Raw genomic sequence first — 27,257 nt, 5'->3', positions numbered from 1 at the left:
AGAACTAGGGGCCATTGTTTAAAAATAAGAGGTGGCCCATTTAAGACAGATGAGGAGAAATTTTTTCCCTGAGGGTTATGAGTTTTTGGAATTCTCTTCCTCAAAAGGCGGTGGAAACAGAGTCTTTGAATATTTTTAAGGCAGAGGCAGATAGATTCTTGATAAGCAAGGGAGTGGAAGGTTATCAGGGTTAGGTGGAATTGTGGAGTAATCAGTTCAGCCATGAAGTTATTGAATGGCGGAGCAGGCTCGAAGAGCCAAGTGGCCTACTCCTGCTCCTAATTCGTATGTTCATATTAATGGAAGAGTTTTTCCTCGTCTAACTTATCTAAACTAGTCATAATCTTGTACACCTCTATGAAATCTCCCCTCAATCTCCTTTACTCCAGGGAGAACACCACCAGCTTTTCCAACTTAACCTTGTAACTGAAATCCCCCTTCCCTGGAACCATTCTGGTAAAGCTCCTCTGCATCCTCTCAAGGACTCTCCTTCCTAAAGTGTGGTGACCAGAACTGGGTGCAACACTCTAGTTGGGGCCTAACCAGAGTTTTAGAAATTTTCAGCATAACCTGTCTGCTTTTGTACTCTATACCTCTATTTATGAAGCCGAGAATCCCATAAGTTTTGCTAACCACTCTCTTAATATGTCCTGCCACCTTCAAAGATCACCGCACGTGCACTCCCAGGTCTTTCTGTCCCAGCACACTCTCCAAAACTGTGCCATTAAATCTGTTTTGCCTCATCATATCCTTTCTGGCAAAAGACATCACCTCACACTTGTCTGTAATAAATTCCTTCTGCCACTTGTCTGCCCATTCTGCTAGCCTATCTATGCCCTGTTGCAAGTGGTTCTTATCAGCCTCACTGTTTGCCACTCCTCCAAAATTGATATCATCTGCAACTTTTGAAATTCTACTCTGTAATCCAAGATCCAAGTCATTTAAATGCAGCAACAAAAGCAGTGGTCCAAGCTGCCACTTGGGGAACACCACTGTCTACCATCCTCCAGTCTGAAAAACAACCATTTACCACGACTCACTGTTTTATCTCCTCAAGCCAATCTTTTATTCAATTAGATGCTTACCCTGCTATTCCATGAACCTCAATTTTGTTAACCAGCCTCTCGTGTGGTACTTTATCAAACACTTCCTTAAAATCCATAGAGACAACAACCACTGCATTCCCTTCATCAATATTCTCTGATACTTAATCAAAAAAATCAATTCGATTCGTCAAGCGTGATCTGCCTTTTACAAATCTGTGCTGGCTATTCCTAATTAACTCAAACCTCTCCAAGTGCCTGTTGATTTTTTTTCTCTGAACATTGTTTTTAAAACCTTAACACTGATGTTAAACTAACTGGCCTGTAATTGCTAAATGTGTCCTTACACCCTTTCTTGAATAAGGGTGTCAACATTTACCACTCTCCAAACTTCTGGCACCTCCCCCACATCTAGGTAAGATTGGAAGATTATGGCAAAACCTTCCACTATCTCCACCCCCACTTCCTTTAGCAACCTGGAATGCAAGCCATCTAGACCAAGTGATTTATCTACCCCAAGCATAGCCAGCCTTTCCAGTACCTCCTCCCTCTCAATTTTTACCCTCTCCATTGCCTCTACTCTCTCTGCTTCTACCAATATTTTGCCAGATTCCTCTTCCTTAGTAAAAACCGATACAAAGTACTTATTAAGTATTCTCGCATTGCCCTGTGCCTTGAAGCATATATTACCATCTTTTCCCTAATAGGCCCCACTCCACCTCTTATTAGCCGCTTACAATTTACATGTCGGTAAAAGATTTTTGGTTTCCCTTTTATGTTGACTACCATCCTCTTCTCCTATTCTCTCTTTGCCAGTCTTATTTTCCTCTTCACCTCCCCTCTCCACTTTTTGTAATTGACCAGGTTCTCACTTGAAGAGTTCATCTGACATGCATCATACACCCTCTTTTTTTGTTTCATCATAATCTCTATTCCCCTCGTCATCCAAGGAGCCCTGTTTTTGGTTTCCCTATCTTTTGTTGGAATGTACCTAACCTGTACCTGAAGCATCTCTTCCTTAAAGATAACCCAGTGTTCCATTACAGTTTTTACCATCAGTCTTTGGTTCCATTTTATCCTGGCTAGATCCCTTCTCATCGCACTGAAATTACCCCTTTTCCAATCTAGCCATTCTATCTTATATCATTCCTTGTTTTTATGCACTACTAGTCTAAACCTTATGATATGATGCTCACTCTTAACCAAGTGCTCTCCCACAGACACTTGGTCCACTTGGCCCACCTCATTTCTCAGCACCAGATCCAGTAATGCCTCCTTTCTAGTTGGGTGACAACATACAGATCAAGGAACTTCTCCTGACCACAATCTAGAAAATCATCCTCCTCCATTCCCTTTACTTTGACATTATCACAATCAATATTTGGGGAATTGAAGTCCCCCAATATCACCAGTTTATAGTTCTTGCACATCTCTGTGATTTCCCTGCAGATTTTCTCCTCTCTCTCACGACTTGAAGGCCTATAGAATATCCCTTGTAGCGTGATCATAACCTTTTGCTTCTCAACTCTAACGAAATGGATTCTATACTTGCCCCCTCAAGGACATCCCCACTTTCCAACACTACAATGTCTTCCCTAATCAGTACTCCCTTTTTTCATTCTCTATCTTTTCTGAACTTTTTATATTCTTGTATATTAAGCACCCAGTCCTCACCATTTTAAAGCCATGTTTCCATTATCGCCACTACGTCATATTCCCATATTACTATTTACGCTTGGAGCTCACCAACCTTCTTCACCACATTTTGTACGTTTACATACATGCATGGTAATCCTGTCTATGCATTCCTCATCACCTTTACAGTCTGTTCCTATCTAATATGGAACTACTTACTTCTCTAGTACTGTCCAACACTCTCACATGATGCACCTTATTCCTTTTTTCTACTTGTTTATGCTGGTGCCCATCCCCTTGCCAATTTCAAGAGTTTAAACTCTCCCCAACACACTGGTGAACCTCCTTGCGAGGCCATTGGTCCCAGTCCTGTTGGGACCCAACCATCCCTTTTGAATAGGTGCCTTCTGCCCCAGAGCTGGTCCCAATGCCACAAGGATCTGAAGCCCTCCCTCCTGCACCATGCTTCAAGCCACGCAGAGATCCTCCCTATCACATGGAGAGATTAGGTCCTACTCTTTAACTACTCTCCAGCTTCTGAAAATCTGACCGTAGGATCTCAATACCTGCCCTTGCTATGTCGTTGATACCAATGTGTACAATAACTTCTGCCTCACTCCCTTCCCCCTGCAGAACATCCTGCACCCTCTCCATGATGTCCTTTACCCTGGCACCAGGGAGGCAACACACCATGTAGGACTTACGACGAAGGTTACAGAAATGCCTGTCTGTCCTCCTGTCTATGGAACCTTCTAAAACAACTGCATTTTTATACTTTGCTGCTCCCTCCTGTACTTGTAATCAATTGCATAAGTAACCTTTTAACAACATAATCATTGTTCATGACAGTTAATCAACCTCTCTGGCCAAAAAGTGAACAATTAGAACTGTGGAATTCTTCATAGAGCTGAGTTATTGTTAGAAATGTAAAAAAGTCATTTTTCATTTTAATATTACTTTTCCTTTTTGTCTCTCGCTCTTAATCTAATCTTTCTTTCCCTCCCTATTTCTCTTTCTGTACCTGATTTGACTCTACTTCACCGACCTTCTCAGCTCTTCCTCAGTTTATTTCTCAATCCTTAAATTTCATTGGTCCCATCATTCACCGCGGTGCCAGATGTCCTATTTCCCTTGCCATGCCGTTGTTAATTCGAGCTTCCAGCAGGTTACAGAGCAAAAAATTCTGGACTGAAGGGTGCAGGAAAAGTCTAACTAAGTAGATGGCCAGGAAATTTTGGCCCGATAAAGTTTTGAAGATTAAGTCGATTAGCAGCGCAAATGTGCACAATTGTTCATGATATGAAAGCGGATTTTTTTTAAAAATTCATTCATGGGATCTGGGCATCGCTGGCCAGGCCAGCATTTATTGCCCATCCCTAATTGCCCTTGAGAAGGTGGTGGTGAGCTGCCTTCTTGAACTGCTGCAGTCCATATGGGGTAGGTACACCCACAGTGCTTTTAGGAAGGGAGTTCCAGGATTTTGACCCAGCCACAGTGAAGGAACAGCGATATAGTTCCAAGTCAGGATGGTATGTGACTTGGAGGGGAACTTGCAGGTGGTGGTGTTCCCATGCATTTGCTGCCCTTGTCCTTCTAGTTGGTAGAGGTCGTGGGTTTGGAAGGTGCTGTCTAAGGAGCCTTGGTGCATTAGTATTGGATCCCAGTATTTCAGCAGCAGTCTCAGAAACCACTACATACCCCACAGAGCTTGCCTAACAAAGTATTTTGATTAGTATTGTCCAAACATTGCTAACACAATCAGCGTGCTTGTTTTAAGTGAAGAAATTAAACCCATCTTAATCATGCAGATATAAAATCCTCTGCTTCATTTCAAATATTAATCAGGAACACACAGTGAATTAGCGGACAGATCAAAGATTAGAAAGGCTAAAATGGAACACTTTATCAGAAGCCTGGCATTTCCAGGTTGTTATATCTCCGAAAATACTGTACATCCCATAATATCAGGCAATCGCTGATTTATATATGTATACACATCATGGGACACGCACCACAAAGTTACCAGCAAAAGTTTAATTTTATAAGGAACTTGACCGACATCCCAGATAGCTTAAAGGGCTGTTAACATACCTATTGCAGCGTTCTCCTCGCTTCAGTGCAGACTCTTCAGCATGTTTGGTAACAGCGATCTCTGCGCACCCTTTACTGTCTGCCAGCAAAAGAGTCCCCCTCTCCATCTCCTGCAGGAAGAAAGAGGAACAATCTTTGAAAGCCTGCCACACCAAGCTCCATAGTCTTACTCACACACACCGCAACTTCCAAATGCCGTTTTCAGATGCATTCAAAATGCACAGATGAGAAGATGATGGCTGTCTCCTTGTTCAACTGATGCAACATTATACCATCCAGATCCAGGCCAAACCGCCCCTCTCATGATCCGGCACAAGCTGAGAGGAAACTAACCCATTCTGCTTCTTTTACTTAACCTTTAAATTCTTCAGTGCATGAAAATTCTCTTTGTGTAATATTTAAAATAATCGATTAATACAGTTTATATTTTCCTATAGCTTCACGCTTGTGATTGTTGAGTGCTGTGCAATGGAACACTCCTAATACTATACCTTTGTCTGCCTGATTGATCAAGTGGTTTTCTGCTGCGTCATGCAGCTGTTTGCACTACCATACACAGTGGGAGAACTGGTGAAATAGTTGTCATCTTTCCACAGTTTTAGGATTCTAATTACTAAGCAATAGGACACAAGACTTCTTTTCTACACATCCCTCAGAGTCCAAAATTCAAAGCCAATCTCCCCCCCACCCCCTCCAAGAACCTGACGGCTGGAGTAGATAGATTCATCTCAGCCCCAAATACAATTTAGTTCAGCAGTGAGTGTTGCAGCAATTGCTGGCTTGACCATTAAACAACAAGAACAAGCTAAATACCTGTAGACCACTCTTACTCCTTCAGAATGGCAGATCTGAGAGGGGTACTACTAGTGTGGGACTCTTTTGTTAAAGTAATAATACTGTACAATCCTCCAGTTGTATAGCATGGCAGCTTTAAGTGCAACTTTGATGGTTGTAGAGTACCTTATGATGGACTTCGATGTTTTCTTAATGTATTTATTTTGAGTCATAGATTTCTAAATGTGTATTAGCCATTACACCAAATACAATGTGAGGCTAACTTGACTCCAAGCAGAGATGTTTAACTCCATTGCAGTGGTCTTCAGGCTAACATCCAATCTCCCTCTGGTCAGCTACATTCAAATTTCTACAGCATATTTAAATTTGATGTGCCTTTTAAACAAGGATTAACCTTACAAAAACGTAAATATGCTGATGGGAGATGAACAAATTGACACTTGCAGCCACGAAATATAGCTCAGTTTTGCATGGAGGAGTTTTGGCTTCAGTTTAAAACGCACCCACTTCACATTTAGTTAGCACATTGCACAACTTCAAGATGTCCTGAACTGCTTTACAGCCAATTAATTGCTTTTGAAGTGTAGTCACTATTATAATATAGGAAATGCGTCAAACAACTTGTGCACAGCAAGGTCCCACAAACAGCAATGAGAGAAAGACAACTGTTTTCGATTTTGGCTGAGGGATAAACATTAGCCAGGACACCAGGGAGAACTTTCCCAACTCTTTGAATGATGCCATAGGATCTTTTATGTGCACCTGAGAGAGCAAACAGGGCCTCGGCTTAATATCTCATCTGAAAAGTGGCACCTCTGATAGTGCTTCACTCCCTCAGTACTGCACTGGAGTGGTGCTTTATATTTAGTACTCCAGAATGGAATGTGAACCTACAACAGTCCGACTCAGAGGTCAGCCACTGATCCAAGACTGACACTGGGCCTCATTAAGTGACTGGCGGGATTCCCACCGAATTGGCTGACCTGACCAGTAACCTGCCCGCTTCCAGGGAGCAATTTCCAGCAGGTCAGCCAGGGGTCAATTTAAAGCGGGAGTGCACCTTTTAAAGGGAGATTGGATTCCCTTCTAACTCCTTGTGTTTTGGGGGTCCTGGAAGATGAATCTTCTCTGAAATGAATCACTGGAAAGCTCCCAGCTTCTCAAAAGCTTCCTGGTGGAGCTTGTGGAAGAGGTGAGGGAATGCAGGGAATTGCTAGTGCCATACACACTGTATACCAAACATGGAGAGAGACTGCGCAGGCTGGCAGCTGCAGGAGATTCACTCTCAGAGACCTGGGTACAATGTAGGAAGCACTTCAATGACCAAGGGTGAGTACTGCTCTTTATTTATCCCTCTTTCCCTCTGTACAACACACAGCACCTGTCCATCAGCCTGCTCCCCCAGCACTTAACAATTCCCTTCCTTCCAACACTTCTTTTACCACCCAGCACATGGCCATATTACACCATCTCTCATTCTAATTACAAACACACACCCATCTCTTCCTTTCTCCATTCAGAGGAGCCACTAGCATCGCTGTCCTCTTATTTGCTGGATTTTGCACAATCAGCATCTTCTCTCAGGACTCATTCCCCACTTCAGACTCCACAGACTTCCCATTCAACACCTCCTTATCCTGCCAACAACTTGCTGCTTCTTCCTGTCAGCAATTCTACATCTGCACACTCCTTTCTGTAACCATTCAATAACTCTTTCCCTGTCTTTCTGTGGGATGACATGGAGTGTAATAATCATGAGACGAGCAAGACCGGTGGGCAGAGGACTAGTTAATATGATGGCCCTCAGTGAGCTGAAGCAGCAAAGCCATGGGCACAGACACGATGGGCCAGGTGGCCTCTTTCTGTGCCGTAAACTTTCTATGAATCTTGGACTTGCCAGAGCTGTATGCATCCAGGCTAAGAGCTTCACTCAACAGGATTTCTGACAAGTACTTTACAATTCATGAAGAACTGAAAAATGCACAGCCAAGTTTGACTGCATTGAATTATATTCTGATGCATGTAACTGTGCAGCTTCCAAATGCCATCCGAACTCTTGTCCAGTTTTTCATCTTTGTCCAACGCTTTTCAAGAAAGGAGGGAGAGAGAAAACAGGGAACTACAGGCCAGTTAGCCTAACATCAGTCGTTGGGAAAATGCTGGAATCTATTATTAAGGAAGTCTTAACAATGCACTTAGAAAAGCATAGTATGATTAGAACAAGTCAACATAGTTTTACTGAACGGAAATCCTGTTTGACAAATTTAGAAGAGTTTTTTGAGGATGTAACTAGTAGGGCAGATAAAGGGGAACCAGTAGATGTAGTATACCCTGGATTTCCAAAAGGCATTCAATAAGATGTCATACAAAATGTTAATTGGCAAGATAAGGCTAATGGAGTTAGGGGTAATATATTAGCATGGATAGAGGATTGGTTAACAGACAGGAAGCAACAAGTGGGCATAAACGTGGCATTTTCAAGTTGGGAGGCAGTAAATAGCGGGGTGTCGTAAGGATCAGTGCTGGGGCCTCAGCTATTTACAATCTATATCAATGACTTAGATGAAGAGGCAGAGAGTAATGTATCTAAGTTTGCTGCTGATACAAATGTAGGTGGAAAGGTAAGCTCTGGAGAGGACACGGAGAGGCTGCAAAGAGATATAGACAGGTTAAGTGAGTGGGCAACAAGATGGCAGATGGAGTATATTGTAGGGAAGTGTGAAGTTCTGCACTTTGGTTCTAAGAATAGAAAAGCAGAATATTTTTTAAAAGGTGTGAAACTTGTAAGTGTTGATGTTCAAAGAGACCTGAGTGTGCTTGTACAAGGAACACAGAAAGTTAACATGCAGATACAACAAGCAATTAGGAAGGCAAATGGCACATTGGCCTTTATTGCAAGAAGATTGGAGTACCGGAATAAGGAAGTATTGCTACAATTGTACAGGGTTTTGGTGAGACCACATCTGGAATAGTGTGTGCAGTTTTGGTCTCCACATTTAAGAAAGGATATACTTGCATTGGAGGCGGTGCAGAGAAGGTTCATTGGATTGGTTCCTGGGATGAGGGGGTTATCCTCTGATTACAGATTAAGTAAATTGGGCCTGTATTCTCTGGAGTTCAGAAGAATGAGAGGTGATCTCAGTGAAACATATAAGATTCTAAAGGAGCTGGATAGGGTAGACACAGAGATTATTTCCCCTGGTCGGGGTATCTAAAACATGGGGGCACAGTCTCAGGATATGGGGCTGATCATTTAGGACTGAGATGAGAAGAAATTACTTAATTCAAAGGGTTGTGAATCTTTGGAACTCTCTACCCCAGAGGGCTTTGGATGCTCCATCATTGGATACATTTAAGGTTGGGTGTTACAAACCATTGAGAAAGGGGTCTAGGGCTCCCTCTTAGCCTTCACCTGGCCTTACCATAACAGGGTTTATTTTTAAACACCCCGTTTTTTTTTTAGCTCCCCCTTATTGAATCCTTGTTCACTGCTTTCCAATTGTAAGGCAAAAAAAACAGCCAAATAGTTTTTCTTTGGTTGAAAGAAGGTTGAAATTTATTAAACTTAAACTCTAATTCAGTTAACGCCTGCGGATACCTGAAGTGCCCATGCTAGCATGCATACACGATACACACATGCAGATAGAGCAGAAAAGAGAAGAAATAAAATGGAAAAGTTTGAGGCAATATCTGAAGATAGTTTTGGTTACTGTTCTTCGAGCTCGCTGTAGAGTCCTTGATTGTAGGTAGGTCTTGCTTTTCATTGGGGCCCAGTATTCTTCTTAAACCTTGTTCGATGTAGGAGACTTTTCTCTCTTGTTCACGTCAACAGTGGATTTGGAGTTCCATGAGAAAGAGATGGGAGCAGACAGGAGAGGCTGTGGCGAGCCAGCCGGGAGAGGTCTTTACTGTCCAGGAGCAAACAGTCTCTCTCTCTCAAACTGTCTGTACAATTTAAAAAAAACTCAGGTTGTCCAGAAGGTTAGTCATGTGACTAGCTGGTTTGACCACATCTGTTTGTAGATTCGGCCATCTTAGCAGTCATCCTGGAATGTGAGCTTCCTCATCTTCAATGTCTGGTAATCAAAGTCCATTGTGGTTGAATGTGTCAGGGAATGGTCCTTTGTCTCCACAAGCACTATCTGTTAGTATGTAAATGTTCTTTTGCAGCCACAACTGATCTGTTTAACAAGTCATTTCCATACTCCAACAACAGTTTAAAATCAATGCTCATATGACAAAATGAATATGCCTCATTCTTGGCAGGTGGGAGTCTGCATGACACCTCCGCACCCAGTAGAATGAAATGTGATTTGAGAAAAGGGTCGAGAGTGCAAATATAAGATACAGGAAAAAACCTTGCGTCTCTCTCTCATTCGTTCACATTCATTCATAAATCTAAAACTTATTACAGCCTGTCTTTTCTTGGTGGCAGTGCTGCTTTAACTACCCCTTTTCTGGCATCCTAATAAACATGTGGTTCTTTGGGGCAGTTTTCCTTCAGTTTGCCCATTTCCATGACTGCCTAGCGGCTTTGTTCCTGTTGAGGTCTGCATAGTTGGGGGGGGGGGGGGGAGGGTGCGGTGGCTAGATTTAATTAGCCCTAAGTGAGAATTTCTTTCATCAGGAGAGGCAGTGGTGGGCGGGTCTATCCTGAACTCTCTTTCAGTGCTTGAATGAGTCATGCAAAGGCTTTTGACTTTGGGGGATGCGGTGGTTCTCTTTTTTCCTGACTCTGGGGATGAATTCCTTGCTAATCTCCACTGTGGAACTTTGACTAGGTGAGGCATCACCCTCACGGTTTCTCTGCCCCCTACAGCAACTCTAGTGGGGTGCTTTTAGTGTCTGCATTTACACAGGAGGATGTGGAGTCTAACTTTTCAAATTTTTTGGGGTTGGCTGACTGGACAGTAGGGGCTTTCATCTGGGATTCCTCTCTGACTTCCTTTAACCTACCTTCTTGGTCGCTTTTTCCTCTTCCCTTTCTAAACTTTTGCCAGGGGTCCCTTACAGTTCACCAACCCTCTGCTGGAGGGTCCTCCTAACACTGGTACAGAACTTAGGGGTGCAGGTTTCACTGCAGGTTGAGGTTTCACTCAACCTGGCACATGTGGCAACTCCTGCAGTACTCCACCACATCTTTGTGGAGTTTTGGCCAGTCAAACTGCTGTCTTATGCAGGCTTTGGCCTTTCGTATACCAGCATTTACTGCCACTGTAATCTCACGGGCCCTTCTTAATATTTCTCTCTGGTACCTCTGTGGCACCACTAACTGGTGAAGTACTATCCACTCCTTGCTCTCAGGTCTGTGAGGAGAACTCCATTTCCTCATCAGTACCTCATTCTTTAAATAGTAGCAATCAGGGACTCCTTCTGCTTCAATTTCAGAGTAGGCAGCCTGTGTTAACTCTCACAATACTGGGTCAGCTCGCTAAACCTCAGCTGGGGAAAATCCATTTAATTCATTCCCTGGGTCTTCTAACTTCCCAAAGAAAGTCGCTGACAGACAGACCCCATGGTCATCTGCCTGCAGTGCCAATGCAGTCTCCTCTGGGGGAGCTGGTTTGATCATGGCCTGATTCATTACACATTCAGGGAAACTGCAGGGGACCGTCTCCTGCCACCGCCTTATCTCTCTGACCTCCTGCGGTCTCTCTTTTACTACTGGGGAGGCTACCACCTTTACCTCGCCAGATCATTACCTAGGAGGTCAACCCCATCCACAGGCAAACTAGGGACAATCCCTACGGTCACCGGTCCAAAACTAGGTCGCACTCCAGGTGCACCTGGTGTACAGGTACAGGAATACACTGCTCTCCAATACTATTCAACACCATTTTGGTGTTCACTGCACTCTCTGGGGGAAAGGTCAGGCCTTTTCCCAGTAAAAGGGATCTAATGGCCCCTGTGTCCCTGAGAATTACTATGGGCTTCCTTGCCCCACTCGAGGGGTAGGGGGATACTTTCCCTTCAAACACAAAACCCTGATAGCCTTCAGGAATCCTATTAATTTGTCCTGCAATTGCAGTAGCAAGCTTCCAGAGTTTCATTCTTATTGCAGTTAAAACCACAGCATGCTCTGTTGTGCTCGCCTTTATGATTCCTTCTTCACTGAGCGGATGTGCCCTGATTAACCCTACAGGTTTTCCCTTTAATTTCCAGCAGTCAGCCTTTAGATGACCTGCCTTATTACAATGGAAGCACACAGGTCTCCGGGTCTCACTCCTGCTCACAGCATCTTTCTTTTTGGCCAGAGGAGGGCCCCCTGCTTTTCTTTCTCTCCCAGGACTGCTTGGGCTCCTATCACCTTCCCACCCTTTGTCCTTTTCGGATTGTGGGGTGACTAGGAAAGGTTCTCCCCTGGGAAACTGACATAAATTAAAGTAAACTCATCAGCCAGACTGGCCGCTTGCCGGGCTCTCTGAACCAGTTACATGGGTCTTGATGGAGAGTGGGAGAGAGTGTTGAAATTCCTCCAACAGAATTACTTCTCAGAGATTCTCATAGCTGTACTGCACTTTAAGAGCCCTCAGCCACTGGTCAAAAGCCAGCTGCTTACTTCTTTCAAACTCCAGGTAAGTTTGATCAACTTGCTTCTTGAGGGTTCTAAACTTTGGCGATAGGCTTCGGGTACTAATTCATGTGCCCCGAGGGTAGCATTTTTTGTCAGTTCGTAATTTGATGAATTCTCATCTGTCAACAGGGAATAAACCTCATGGGCTTTTCCAGTTAGCTTGCTTTGCAATAAGAGAGGCCAGGTCTCAGTTGGTCATTTTAGCTGCCTTGCCAGTTTCTCAAAGGACACAAAAAACACTTCCACATCTTTCTCATTGAATTTTGGAATTAGTTGAGATAGATTTAGCAATTCTGTACCTAGACCTGAATTACGCATGGCCAATATGGAGAAGCTTTCACTGGGGTTACTCTGTCGCCCCTAGTTAACTCAAGCTGCCTTACTTCTCTTTCTTCGTATTCTTTATATAAGGTTCTTTCTCTGTCTCTCGCTCCTCCCTCTCTTTGTCTTCATGTTCCTTCTGGAAGGCTCTTTCTTTCTCTCTCTCCTGTCTCTCTCTTTCCACAAATTCAAGTTTCCTTTGTTCCAACTGCAACTTTGCTAATACCCTGTCGGGTTCTGCTTCTAATCCTGTTTCTCCTTCTTCAGATTCAAGGGAAAAAAGGTTGGCCACTAGCCTTAGGAGTTCAGACTTCCTAGCCTTGCCACGTACAGTGATCCCACACTGCTCAGCCATTTTCCTCAACTCCTCTATAGACAGCGCATTTAACTTATCCCAATTACTTTACCTTGGCTTCAGTCGCACACGTTAGTATTCAAGCACACACAACCACAAGAAAACCTGTACCAAAATCTTTTCTCTTTTTTGATTGGGAACAATTTGGCTTCCCACTTCCAATTTCTCATTTGTCTATGGGTAAAATCCAGGGTGCTAGCCCCCAAATTTCTGTCACGACCCAGTGAGAAAGGGGTCTAGGGTTCCCTCTCAGCCTTCACCCCGTCTTACCACTACACCGTTTTTTTAACTCCCCCTTAGTGAATCCTTGTTCACTGCTTTCCAATTGTAATGGCAAAGAAACCAGCCAAACAGGCTTTCTTGGGTTCAAAGAAGAAAAGTTGAAATTTATTAAACTTAAACTCTAATTCGGTTAATGCCAACGGATACGCGACATGCCCAAGCTAGCATACATACACGATACACACGTGTAGATAGAGACAGAAAAGAGAAGAAATAAAGTGGAAAAGTTTGAGGCAATATCTGAAGATGGTTTTGTTTACTGTTCTTCGAGCTCGCTGTTCAGTCCTTGATTGTAGGTAGGTCTTGCTTTACACTGGAGCCCAGTATTCTTCTTAAACCTTGTCCGATGTAGGAGACTTTTCTCTCTTGCGGTTCACATCTTCAGTGGATTTGGAATTCCATGAGAAAGAGATGTGGGCAGACAGGAAAGGCTGTGGTGAGTCAGCCAGGAGAGGTCTTTACAGTCCAGGAACAAACAGTCTCTCTCTCTCAAACTGTCTGTACAATTCAAAAAACTCAGGTTTCTCAGCAGGTTAGTCATGTGACTAGCTGGTTTGACCAGGTCGGTTTGCGGATTCGGCCATCTTAGCAGTCATCCTGGAATGTGAGGGATTGGTCCTTTGTCTCCACAAGCACTGTGTTAGTATGTAAATGTCTTTTTCTAGCCACAGCTGATCTGTTTAATAAGTCATTTCCCGCTCCAGCAACAGTTTAAAATCAATGTTAATATGACAACATTAATATGCCTCATTCTTGACAGGTGGGGGGGTCTACATGACACTGGGATAGACAGATTTTTTGTCTCTCAGGGAATCAAGGGGTATGGCGAGCGGGCAAGAAAGTGGAGTTGAATCCGAAGATCAGCCATGATCATTTTGAATGATGGAGCAGGCTCGATGGGTCATATGGTCTACTCCTGCTCCTGTTTCTTGTGTTTTTCTTTTCTCTAGGTCCTTTTCAACAACCAGACCTCCTGAGGAAGACACCTCTGAGGAGGAGAATCCCTTTGAGGATGCACTGTCACCCAGTCCATTACTCCCAAGCACAAAAAGAGACATCAGGCACTGTAGTGCAATTATGGAGTGAGGTATAGAGGCCTGCACATGCAGATGTACTCAGCACTGGCTTACAAGAGCAGGTAATGGTGGTAGGGAGAGCACAGGAGACAGCTCATTGAGGTCCTCTCCCAGCTCAGCTGAAGGAGGACTGAGATATGGTCTTCCAAAGCTCAGTAATGAGAAGAAAACTCATTTGCCTCACACAAACGGCTACACAAGGTATTGGACAACCTACCAAGGAGTTTCAGCATGATGACTAAATGTATGGAGGAGTTTACTTCCAGTCTGAGTGGTGTCCTCTCGCATGGCATCAGTGCTCTGCAGTCTACACTGGAGAGAGTGTGGTCACCTCCAGACAGCTGGGGCCTCACAACAGGAGTTCAGTTCATACACATTGCAGCTTTGTTGGAAGCCAAACAGGTTCTAGACTTAAAATACTGCTCTGCTCTTTGACAAATTGGTGGAGCAAGTGGATAGAGGTTTTCAAAAATTCACTCACTTTCTGCACTCCGGCCTTCTGCAGATCAATGGGAGTGATGATACCCAGCCCCATGGGGGTAGCACAGTGGGAACGGCATATGCTACCCTGTCTCAGGATGTCAGCACCTTTGTTCTCTCACCCCGTCTCAACCAATAATGAGTATGGTGTCAAAAAGCTAGCTGGGTCAGACTGCAATGGCTCTTTTTGCTCTGTCTCCTCCAACTCCAATGCTCATTGCAACGCCATGTTGTGAAGAATGCAGCAAACTACAGATGATGTGGCTCACTTTATCTGGATCATATTGCAAGGAGCCCCTAGAGTTATCAAGGCACTTGAACCTTAGCTTCAAGATGCTAATGGTGTGTTTAATGATATTCCTGTTGGTCCTAAGTCTATTAATGTACCTGCATTGATTAAGGGTGGTGGGATTGGGGAAGGGTGTTATCAGGCAGGCATGGAGTGGCATCCCTTGTCCCCAGGCAGCCTGGAGAGGTGAAATAGTGGAGGGATAGATGCATGATTCTTTCATAGCGATCACACAGCAGTTGGGCATTGATGGAATGATAGCCCTTCTTGTTGAGAACAGCTCCTGACTCATTCTCTGGTGCCTTGATAACTATATGTGTGCAACGATGTTCTGTACAATGGGAAGCGAACAAATCTCAGAGCTCCCTCACTCTGGCCTCCATTGGGAAAGTGACACATTGGTTAAGTGATCTGGTTAAGTGGGCTTAGGTGAGTTGCTTTGCAGCTATGCACCGCAGACCAGAAGATGTGAAAGATGTCTACTGCAGCAGCCTGAGGCAAGTAATTTCGGAGGGGATGGGTGACTTTCACAACCACTGGCAAAGAATGGCCCCTGGTCCAGTTGGCAGCAGGCTCAGCTGCACAGATCTTTAACAGGCCACCTAATGAAGCATAGCCTCCTGACATGACTGCTCCTCGGAGGTGTCCAGGGTTCTCTTGGCCTATAGACCTTGTGGGCTAGATAAGGCCTTCTACACCCACCACCTACCCACCCCCTCCCTTCACCTGCTGTGCTCCAGCAGGCTCCTCTGTTGCTTGTCCTGTTTACTGAGACTGCTGCTCATTCTCCAAATGTTCATCCATCCAGAACAAAGAAGCAAAAATGGCACCCACGATAAGCTGAGTGAGGCAAACAAATGACAAGGAAGCAATCTGAAATGCATTAAATCAGAGTACTCCAGAAATCTACCCTAATGGAGGTGAGTGCCCCTTTAAATTTTCTCACACATCATGTCAATTAGTTTCAAAGGCCAATCCTAGGAGGTGTCACTGGGCGGGATGACCACTGGGAAGTCAGGTGCAGTCAAAGTCACATCACGGTCCGAATTACATCATGGAACATAGGAAGTAGGAGCAGGAGTAGGCCATTCAGCCCCTCAAGCCTACTCCGCCATTCAACTAGAGCATGGCTGATCGTCAACTCAAAACCACTTTCCTATGCTATCCCCAAATTCCTTGAAGCCTTTAAAATCTAGAAATCTATTGATTTCTATCTTAAACATACTCAGTAACTGAGCATCCATCGCTCTCCGAGTTAAAGAATTCCAAAGATTCACCACCCTCTGAGTGAAGAAAATCCTCCTCATCTCAGTCCTAAATGGCCCACCCCTTATTCTGAGACTGTGTCCCCTGGTTCTAGACACCCACCTCCCCCTACCAGGAAAAACATCCTTCCTGCATCTACCCTGTCGAGCCATGTCAGAATTTTGTATGTTTCAATGAGATCACCCCTCATTCTTTTAAACTCGAGAGAATACAGGGCTAGCCTCCTCAAAGGACAGTCACGCAATCCCAGGAATTAGTCTGATGAACCTTCGTTGCACTCCCTCTACAGCAAGTATATCCTTCCTTAGGTAAAGAGACCAAAACTGCACACAATACCCCAGGTTCGGCCTCACCAAGGCGCTGTACAATTGCAGCAAGACATCTTTACCTCTGTACTCATGTCCTCTTGCAATAAAGGCCAACATACCATTTGCCTTCCCAATTGCTTGTTACACCTGCATGTTAGCTTTCTGGGACTTATGAACAAGGACACCCAGGTCCCTTTGGAGATTAACATTTCCCAATCTCTCAACATTTAAGGAAATACCCTTCCTACCAAAGTGGATAACTTCACGTTACCACATTATATTCCATCTGCCATGTTTTTGCTGACATACTTAGCCTGTCTAAATCCCTTTGAAGCCTCTTTGCATCCTCCTCACAACTCATATTTTCACTTAATTTTGTGTCCTCAGCAAACTTGGAAATATAACATTTGATCCCCACATCCAAAGCATCTATACAGATTGTGAATAACTGGGGCCCAAGCACTGATCCTTGTAGTACCTCACTAGTCACAGCCTACCAACCAAGAATGACCTATTTATTCCTACTTTCTGTCCGTTAATCAATTCTCAATCCATGCCAGTATATTACCCCCAGGTATTCTAATTTTGTTCACTAACCTCTTGTGTGGGACCTTATTGAAAGCTTTCTGAAAATCCAAATACACCACATCCACTGGTTCCCCCTTATCTATTCTGCTGGGTACATCCTCAAAAAAACTCCAACAATTTTGTCAAACATGATTTACCTTTCATAAATCCATGTTGACTTTACCCAATCCCACCATTATTTTCTAAGTGTCCCGTTATCACATCCTTTACAGTAGCATCTGGCATTTTCCCTACTACTGATGTAAGGCTAATAGGTCTGTAGTTCCCGGTTTCCTCTCTCCCTCCCTTCTGAAATGGTAGGCTGACATTTGCTACGTTCCAATCTGCCAGAACCATTCCGGAATCTATAGAATTTTGGAAGACGATCACCAATGCATCCACTATCTCTCTTTCAACACTCTAGGATGTAGATTATCAGGTCCAGGTGATTTACAAACTTTCAGTCCCTTCAATTTCTCCAGTACTTTTTTAAAAACTAGGGCGGCACAGTGGCGCAGTGGTTAGCACCGCAGCCTCACAGCTCCAGGGACCTGGGTTCGATTCCGGGTACTGCCTGTGTGGAGTTTGCAAGTTCTCCCTGTGTCTGCGTGGGTTTTCTCCGGGTGCTCCGGTTTCCTCCCACAAGCCAAAAGACTTGCAGGTTGATAGGTAAATTGGCCATTATAAATTGTCACTAGTATAGGTAGGTGGTAGGGAAATATAAAAACAGGTGGGGATGTTTGGTAGGAATATGGGATTAGTGTAGGATTAGTATAAATGGGTGGTTGATGGTCGGCACAGACTCGGTGGGCCGAAGGGCCTGTTTCAGTGCTGTATCTCTAATCTAATCTAATCTAAAAAAAAAAATCTAAGACTAATTTCTCACTAGTCCCTTGGTTCTTTAGTATTCCTGAGAGGTTTTTTGTATCTTCCTCCATGAAGACAGGTACAAAGGCCTGGATTTTGTTCTGGAGGTGGGACTCCCGGCGCTGGGCTGAAATGGTGGTGGGATCCCCGCCTCTGCCTTTTCGTGCCCTCCCGGAGCGATCATCCTGACTTTTTGAATCAAAGTGTTGGGAGGCGGGATCCCATCCCTTTAAAGGGACAGGGATCCCACCTCCAATAGCTGCCAGCCAATCAGGGGGCTGACACTCAGCAATATTGGCAGTGCTATCATGAGCAGTGCCACTGCTGGTACTGCAGAGGCCTCCGACCCAGGCCCAGCGGTGGAATCCCTGAACAGAGGTAGGTGAGGGGGATGGGGGGGGGGGGTGGTCGTGCAGTCGTGAGGGAAGGGGGTCCGTTGGGGGTAAAGTTGTTGCTGGCATGGGTCCTCCATGCCCATGGAGGAGGGACGCCCACCCCAAAGCCCGCAGGGACGGTGTCACATTTTACAAGGATTCTCCTCGCCATTGGTAAGATTCCAGCAGCAGTGGAAAGAGGCCCTTAATTGGCCGTCAATAGTCCGCTTAAGGGCCTCAATTGGCCGCTGGACAGGAAGACCATCATCAGCCTATCCTGCCCCTGGGAAGATTGCTGGGTGACAGAGAGGGCAACGGACCCTCCAGCACCCCCCCATCAGTCATGATACTCCATGCCCCCTGCCTCCAATCCCACCTCAGGGGCCTCACAAAATCCCGGCAAAAGTATTTGTTTAGTTTCTCTGCCATTTCCTTATTCCTCATTATGAATTCACCTGTCTCACAGCCTGTAATAGGCCCACATTTGCCTTTGCTAATCTTTTGATTTTACTTACCTCTAGAAGCTTTTACAGTCCATTTTTTTATGTTTCTCGCTAGTTTACTTTCATATTCTATTTTCCCTTTATCAGTTTCTTGGTCTTCCTTTACTGAATTCTAAAATGCATCCAATCCTTAGGCTTACTACTTTTTTGGCAACTTTAAAAGCCTCGTTTGATCAAAGACAATCTTTAACTTCTTTTGTTAGCCATGGTTGGATCACTTTTCCTGTGAGGATTTTTGTGCCTCAAAGGAATGTATATTTGTTGCTAACCATGTATTAATTCTTTAAATTTTAGCCATTACCAGTCCACAATCATACCTTTTAATGTAATTTCCCAATCTAAAATAGCCAACTTAAATTGTAACCCCGATTTAAATAAATTCATTAGGATTGTTCTGGTTTCCGACAGATGCATTAGAAATGGAGTCAGTGGGCTGAATTTTACCAGCTCCTCAACACTGGGAGTCATGGCAGGGGGGGCCCGTAAAATACTTGCGGGATTGGCCTGCCACAACCCTCGATGCCGAGAAGGCCTGCTGTATTTTACCCGCAGTGGCGAGGCCTCGGTGCGGCCCCCACTCCCCCCTGCCGCTTGGCAGCAGGGCCTTTATTTACATATTTAAATTAATTAAAACAAAATGCAAATAAACTTACCTGGTCCCAGCGGCCATCCCATGCCGATTTTACGGCTGCCAGCCACTCCTTACGTGCCTTCGGAACTCCGTTCGGGGTTCCGAGGCGAGACACTAGTGGGGAGGGGGGAGGAGTGAAATTATCAGGGTGGGGGTGGGGGGGGGGGGGAGCGAGGAAAATACTTTATACAGGCTGTGGGGATGGTGGGAAGGGGCTGAAGGGCAAATGTAAGAAGGTTGTTGGGGGGGGTGGGGGTTGGTGAAGTACCGGTTGGGAATAAAATAAGTTTTTTGAATATAGGGCCATAAAAAAACCATTGGGGGGTGGGGTTTGTGAAAGGGCCTCCATCTTCTAATTTTTTTATATAAGTAAGTGAAAAGTAATCCTTTAAAAATTAAAATTTTAGCTAAGGGCTTGAAGCCCTTGAAAAATGGCGTCAGCGCCAGACGGCGTTGCTGGGGACAGAGCAGGCCCCCGCCCCCTCCATTTAAATGAGCCCCCCCAAGGGCTCAGCTGTGGCACTTCTGTGTCGGAAGACCATTGAGTTCAACGCGCACCACCACAATGTGCGGCGTGATAATAAAATTCAGCCCAGTTACTCTGTTATAATCACCGTCAGTTCACGATGGGAACAGGGCAATGACTGGGCTGCCCCCAATTTTAACCATTCTCTTGCCCTGTACTCACCAAGCGGCTAGAGTTAAAATTGGGGCCTTGTATTTACATCAAGAGAGGTACTGTAACTCACTTTATTTGTGCTAGTGATTATCTGAAGGAAATAAATGAATTTTGACCTGTAGATAAACTGTATAAATGACACTAAACTCACTGTGTTCTTACAAGCAGAAATACTTGGGTCTTAAGCTAATCCTTCACCTCAGCTGAAATAGAAGGAATAATGAAGAATCGCTTGTTTAATGATTTAGAATCCTTTGTAAGTAAACAAACTTTTTTCCCATGTATATCCAAGAACTGGATTCCAGCATCACTAAAAAAGGAATACTCCGTCGAGAGAACAAATTCACACACTTCCAGGTTTCGCACTCCCACTCAATCCAGCTAGATTCTACAAAACACACACAAGTTTGTTCGATAATTCCATTACATAAAAGAGCAGCTGGACAATTCTGGGAACTGTTCTGTCTTTCTACTTATTTTAGATGACCTTTGCACCAAACTTGGATATATATTATGTATAAATAAAACGCGAAGAAAATTCCCTCTTGGGTGTTGGCTTCAAGGTTTTGTGTACTATTTATGCTCCAGTCACATTTTGAACCACTAGCTGCCGCTACAACAATTTGCATTTACATAGCATCTCTGATGTCGTAAAACACCCCACGGTGCTTCACAGGAGTGCTAACGAACAGAATTTACACAAATAAAAACAAGAAATGCTGAAAATGCTCAGCAGGTCTAGCAGCATCTGTGGAGAGAGAAGCAGAGTTAATGTTTCAGGTCAGTGACCCTTCTGCAGAACTGACAAATATTAGAAATGTAAAAGGTTTTAAGCAAGTAAAGCGGGGGGTGGGGCAAGAGATAACAAAAGAGAAGGTGTTGATAGGACAAGGTCACAGAGAATAACTGACCCGAAGGTCATGGAGCAAAGGCAAAAGGTATGCTAATAGTGTGCTGAAAGACAAAGCATTAGTACAGAGAGGGTGTGAATTGACTGTAAAGCACAAAGCAATCCAAGCACAAACATTAAAAAAAATGTTAAACAAACAGAAACAGTGGGTAGTATTAGTAGAAAGAAACTAACCAAACTTAAAAAACTAAGATAAAATAACCAAATAAAAAAAAATAACTAAGCATAAAAAGGGGGGGGGCCTTCATGCTCTGAAGTTATTGAATTCAATGTTCAGTCCGGCAGGCTGTAGCGTACCTAATCGGTAAATGAGCATTCTCCCTCTATCTGGATTCCTTCCTCAGGCCTTTTACCTGCTGTTGATCTTTTCATTGAAAACTGTCTGCGAGACGTCGGCTGTCTCAATTTCTCTGTCCCCTCACTCACTCTAACCTGCCCCCCTCTGAACTTGCCACACTCTGTTCTCTCAGGTCTAACCCCGAAATTGTCATCAAACCTGCAGATAAGGGTGGTGCTGTTGGTGTCTGTCATACCGACCTCTACCTTGCAGAGGCTCAGCGCCAACTCTCAGACACCTCTTCCAACTTCCCCATGGACCATGACCCCACCATCGAACATCAAGCGACTGTCCACAGAATTGTCACTGATATCACCTCCTCTGGAGATCTGCCCTCTACAGCTTCCAACCTCATAGTCCCACAACCCTGGACAGCCCACTTCTACCTCCTTCCCAAAATCCACAAACAGGACTGTCCCAGCAGACCCACTGTTTCAGTCTGTTCCTGCCCCACCGAATTTATTTCTTCCTATCTTGACTCTATCTTTTCTCCCCTGGTCCAGTCTCTTCTCACCTACATCCGTGACTCATCTGACTCCATACGGGATTTTGACAATTTCCAGTTTCCTCTTCACTATGGATGTCCAATCTCTCTACACCTCCATCCCCCACCAGGATGGTTTGAGGGCTCTCCACTTCTTCCTTGAACAGAGACCCAACCAGTCCCCATCCACCACCACCCTCCTCCGCCTGGCTGAACTTGTTCTCACATTGAGCAACTTCTCCTTCAACTCCACTCACTTCCTTCAAGTAAAAGGTGTTGCTATGGGTACCCGCATGGGTCCGAGTTATGCCTGTCTTTTGGTGGGATATGTTGAACATTCCTTATTCCAGTCCAAATCAGGCCCCCTCCCCCAACTCTTTTTCCAGTACATTGATGACTGTATCAGTGCTGTTTCCTGCTCCCGCCCGGAACTAGAAAACTTTATCAACTTTGCTTCTAATTTCCACCCTTCTCTCACCTTTACATTGTCCATCTCCGACACTTCCCTTCCCTTCCTCGACTTCTCTGTCTCTGTCTCCATCTCCGGGGATAGGCTGTCCACTAATATTCATTATAAGCCCACCGACTCCCATAGCTACCTCGACTACACTTCTTCACACCCTGCCTCCTGTAAGGACTCCACTCCATTCTCCCAGTTTCTCCGTCTCCGATTCATCTGCTCTGATGATGCTACCTTCCACGACAGGGCTTCTGATATGTCTTCCGTTTTCCTCAACCGAGGATTTCTCTCCACTGTGGTTGACAGAGCCCTCAACCGTGTCTGGCCCATTTCCTGCATCTCTACCCTCACCCCTTCCTCTCCCTCCCAGAACCGCAACACGGTTCCCCTTGTCCTCACTTTCCACCCCCCCAGCCTCCAGTTCCAAAGGATCATCCTCCAGCACATCCAGCGTGATGCCACTACCAAACGCATCTTCCTCTCCTTCCCCTGTCAGCATTCTGAAGGGATCATTCCCTCCACGACACCCTCGTCCACTCCTACATTACCCCCACCACCTCATCCCTTTCCCATGGCACCTTCCCCTGCAATCGCAGGAGGTGTAATACCTGCCGATTTACCTCCTCTCTCCTCACTATCCAAGGCCCCAAACACTCCTTTCCGTGAAGCAGCGATTTACTTGTACTTCTTTCAATGTAGTATACTGTATTTGCTGCTCACAACGTGGTCTCCTCTACATTGGAGACACCAAACGCAAAATGGGTGATCGCTTTGCGGAACACCTCCGCTCAGTCCGTAAGCATGACCCTGAGCTTCCAGTTGCTGGCCATTTCAACACCCAACCCTGCTCTCATGCCCACATCTCTGTCCTGGGATTGCTGCAGTGTTCCAGAGAATAGTAACGTAAGCTCGAGGAACAGCATGTCATTTACTAATTAGGCACACTACAGCCTGCCGGACTGAACATTGAATTCAATAATTTCAGAGGATGACGGGCCCCTCCTTTTTATGTTTAATTTTTTTTCTTTTTTTCTTTGGTTATTTTTATTTTAGTTTTGGAGTGCTTTGTGCTTTACAGTCAATTCACACCCTCTCTGTACTAACGCTTTGTCTTTTACCACATAATTAGCATACCGTTTGCCTTTGCTCCATAACCTCCTGGTCAGTTATTCTCTGTGACCTTGTCCTATCAACACTTTCTCTTTTGTTATCTCTTGCCCCACCCCCCGCTTTACTTGCTTGAAACCTTTTACATTTCTAATATTTGTCAGTTCTGAAGAAGGGTCACTGACCTGAAACAGTAACTCCGCTTGTCTCTCCACAGGTGCTGCCAGACCTGCTGAGTATTTCCAGCATTTCTTGTTTTTATTTTAGATTTCCAGCATCTGCAGTATTTTGCTTTTAGAATTTACACAAAGCCACCCAAGGAGACATCAGGAAAGGAACCTAGTCAGAAGGTAGGGGTAGAGAGATGCATAGGTTTAGGGAGGGAATTCCAGAGCTCATGGCCAGATAGATGAAGGCATGGCCACTAATAGTGAAATGAAGGGAACGCGAAAGATGCCAGAATGGGAGGAGCACTGAGATCCTGGCGGATTGGAGGTTACAGAGATAGGGTGGAGTGAGGCCATGGAGGGATTTGAAAGAAAGGATGAGAAATTCAAAATGGTGTTGTTGCTAATGTAGGTCAGCTAGTACAGAGTGTGATGGGTAGAAATAACTAGTGAGAGCCAGAAGGGAAAGGTGACAAGCCTGCTGGCAGTCTACCATCCTCAGCCTCCGTGTCCTAGCCCAGCCAGGCGATTTCAACAAGACGTGTAGGTTGCTCTACTTATTGCAAAGGAGCGGCAGTGAGGGAAACTGCCCCCATACCAGCACTCCGCATACATTGGAGAGTGAGAGCCAGGTGGGCAGATGACAGAATCTGCAGCTTAACAGCACAAAAGACGAGGAGAATTTTTTTCTCTGAGAGGGTCGTAAGTCTTTGGAATTCTCTTCCTCAAAAGGTGGTGGAAGCAGAGTCTTTGAATATTTTTAAGGCAGAGGTAGATAAATTCCTGATAAGCAAGGGGGTGGAAGGTTATCGGGGGTAGGTGGAAATGTGGAGTAATCAGTCCAGCCATGAACTTATTGAATGGCGGAGCAGGCTTGAAGGGCCGAGTGGCCTACTCCTGTCCCTAATTCATATGTCTGTACAAAATACATGTGGATCTCGTCACCACCGGTACCAGTAAATCAATAGACTAAGATCAATAGGGTTTTGCCGCTAGGGTAGCAAAAGTGAGTAAATGGAGCTGAGGTATATATCAGCCACGATCTAACTGAAGGTGGAGAAAGCTCGAGAGGTTGAATGGACTACTCCTGCTCCTGCGTGTCACATGTTTAAAAGGACTCATCTGCCCATATCTGAATCATATTCCTTGTGGTTAATGAGCATGGCGATATGAACTGTATGAGAACTTATTCAGCACACAGTACCCGAGAACTGGGTCATTTCCATAGTCACTAGATCAGCTGGTGTGTTACAGATACATTTATCCTTGGGATAAATAAACAAAAGTAATTCTCAATCAGATTCCAGCACAACATCTAGGTTGACATTGCACTGCAGTACTGAGGGAGTGCTGCACTTTTGGAGGTGCCGTCTCTTGGATGAGATGTTAAACCAAGGCCCTGTCTGCCTTCTCAGGTGGACATAACAGATCGTCGGGCACTATTCAAAGAGCAGCAAAGGAGTTCTCCACAATGTCCTGGTCAATATTTATCTCTCTACCAGCAACACTAAAAACAGATTAATCTGGTTGTTATCTCATTGCTGATTGTGGGAGCTTGCTATGCACAAATTGGTGACTGTGTTTTCTACATTACAACAGTGATTACATTTCAAAAGTATTTCATTGGCTGTAAAGCACTTTGGGGTGTCTTGAGGTCGTGAAGCTGTGAAGTTGTGAAGCTGTATTGCAATTGGAAACTTTCTATTGGCATTTCTTCTATTTTCTTGTTACTTTTGTCAATACAAACAGCAGCCGTCCGTTTCAAACCTCCTTCAGCTATTTTAGCTGCGGAGGATCCCAAGAGAATGCAGGGAAGAGACTGCGGAAGCCGTGATTATAACTTTCCAAAATTCTTTGGAAAGGAAAATTGTCCCAGAGGACTGGAGGCAGAGTAAAAGCCAAGAAAATTATCGGGGTAATTTTAATGGAGAGTAAACTTAGGTGGGTAGCCAATTTGATATTAGGAGGGATGACCAAAAGCTCGGTCAAAGATGTAGTTTTAAAGAGTGTCTTAAAGGAGGAGAGGGAGGTGGACAGGCAGAGAGGCTGTAGAAGGAAATTCCAGATAGTGGGGCCCAAACAGTTGAAGGTATGGCCATTAATGGTGGGGCTAGGCAAATGGATGATGGACAAAATGTCAGTCAAAGGAATGGAGAGTTTGGGGACGATAGGCAATTGGGCTGGGGGGGGTGGGGGGCTGGGGGGATCGGTGAGCAGTGGCTGGCAATGGCTCGCAGATTTAATGTGGAGCCAGGAAGAACAGTCCTGCTCCATAATGAGGTCAGTTTCAAACCTTCATTTTACCTTTCAGGTGATATCCTCCAGCAACCCCTTTAAGGACACCTGGTTTGGCTGCTAACCACCTGAAGAAACTGCCACATCATGCACAGCACATGTTGCCATCATTCACAGTGCAATTTCTCAAAGGGGCCTGAAACAGGCATCAGGCTGTCAAGTTCCAAAAGATCCCAACGCCAGTTTCAGTTGCCCTGGATGCCGACTGAGCAGCTCTAACCAAACTGGTGGGTGGCACATTTCTGACACGGAACGAGCATGCACATCACCCACTATGCCGAACCCATAAGCGTTTGTTTTACGCTTGTAAATTGTGTGCAGCGTGATCCAATCTTTCACCCATAGTGTCAAAAGCATGAACAGATAAAATGGATGCACAGAATTACAAATCAGTCACTGCTCTTTAAAACAGGCACCATCACAGCTGTGTCTGGATTTTTCTTGCATTTGACAAAACTACTGAGCGAAATGGTTAAAAGAAATATTATATACTTCAATCTAAATCCTGGAGATCTGTACAGAAGCTGAATATGTGCTTGTTTTCAATACACCTTTTGTACACAAAATGATTTCTGTACGACAATGTAGGGCCATTAATGAATTTCTCGTTTTTGTGGCCTGTGCTCAAGAAATGTGATTGCTGGAATCTCCCAATTGACTAGCTTGGAGGTCAAACATGGTGATAAGAGGTTCAGAAAGAATCTTATCATTGGTTTAACAAGTATAAAGAAATAACGATTAGATTTCGGTTAAGTTCAGATCCTCAGCTAATCAAGTAAATGTTCAACAAATGACTTATCGATAAACCGTGATCTCGTATTTAACCTGCCTTTCAAAAGTTAAAGTTGCTCATGTAATTGTAAATATAACTCATTTGGAAGGTCCTGGCCTTTATATTGTGCCTTCCATAACAGCAGGCTGTGCCACTGTGCTTCGCAATCAATGAAGTATTTCTGAAGTGTCATCATTGTTGTGGTGTAGGGAAAGGGGGCAGCCAATTTGTGCTCTGGAAGCTCCCAGAATCAGTAATGAGATAATTAATCAATTAAACTGTTTTACTAGTGTTGGTTGAGGGGATAAATGTTTGCCGAGACATGAGAAGAACTACCCTCCTCTTCTTTGAAATAGTGCCTGTGGGATCGTGTCCATCCACCTGACAGATCCTGGTTTAACATCTCATCCGAAAGACAGGGCCTCAGTTTAAACTCTCATCCTGGAGTTGCTCCGGCTGAAATAAACTAAACTTAGCACAATGAACAGGAACTTCCATCTTGAAGAGAGCCTTAAAATGTGTGGTCATTGTAGTTGGATCATAGAAGTAAGCTATTCAGCCTGATGAAAGGTCACAGACCTGAAACGTT

The 27,257-nt window shown here is 44.6% G+C and overlaps 1 protein-coding gene across 14 annotated transcripts in view; it reads right to left on the bottom strand.

Annotated features, from left to right (window-relative positions):
- Positions 1 to 27,257, bottom strand: part of fam13c (family with sequence similarity 13 member C) — a 217,778-nt gene that overhangs the window by 118,985 nt on the left and 71,536 nt on the right. For 13 of the 14 annotated variants that reach the window (XR_010977043.1, XM_068052466.1, XM_068052465.1 and 10 more), the window contains one exon: positions 4,770 to 4,879. Coding sequence is in view for 12 of the 14 variants with exons in the window: in XM_068052466.1 (XP_067908567.1) it covers positions 4,770 to 4,879 (110 nt within the window). In the remaining 2 variants the exon portion in view is untranslated. Of the gene's footprint in view, positions 1 to 4,769; positions 4,880 to 27,257 lie in introns of those variants that run through there. The other variant, XM_068052474.1, reaches the window with a different exon arrangement.

This window comes from Heterodontus francisci, chromosome 20, assembly GCF_036365525.1.
Source record: "Heterodontus francisci isolate sHetFra1 chromosome 20, sHetFra1.hap1, whole genome shotgun sequence".
NCBI classification, from domain to species: Eukaryota; Metazoa; Chordata; class Chondrichthyes; order Heterodontiformes; family Heterodontidae; genus Heterodontus; species Heterodontus francisci.
This window is presented reverse-complemented; position numbering and strand designations above follow the sequence as displayed.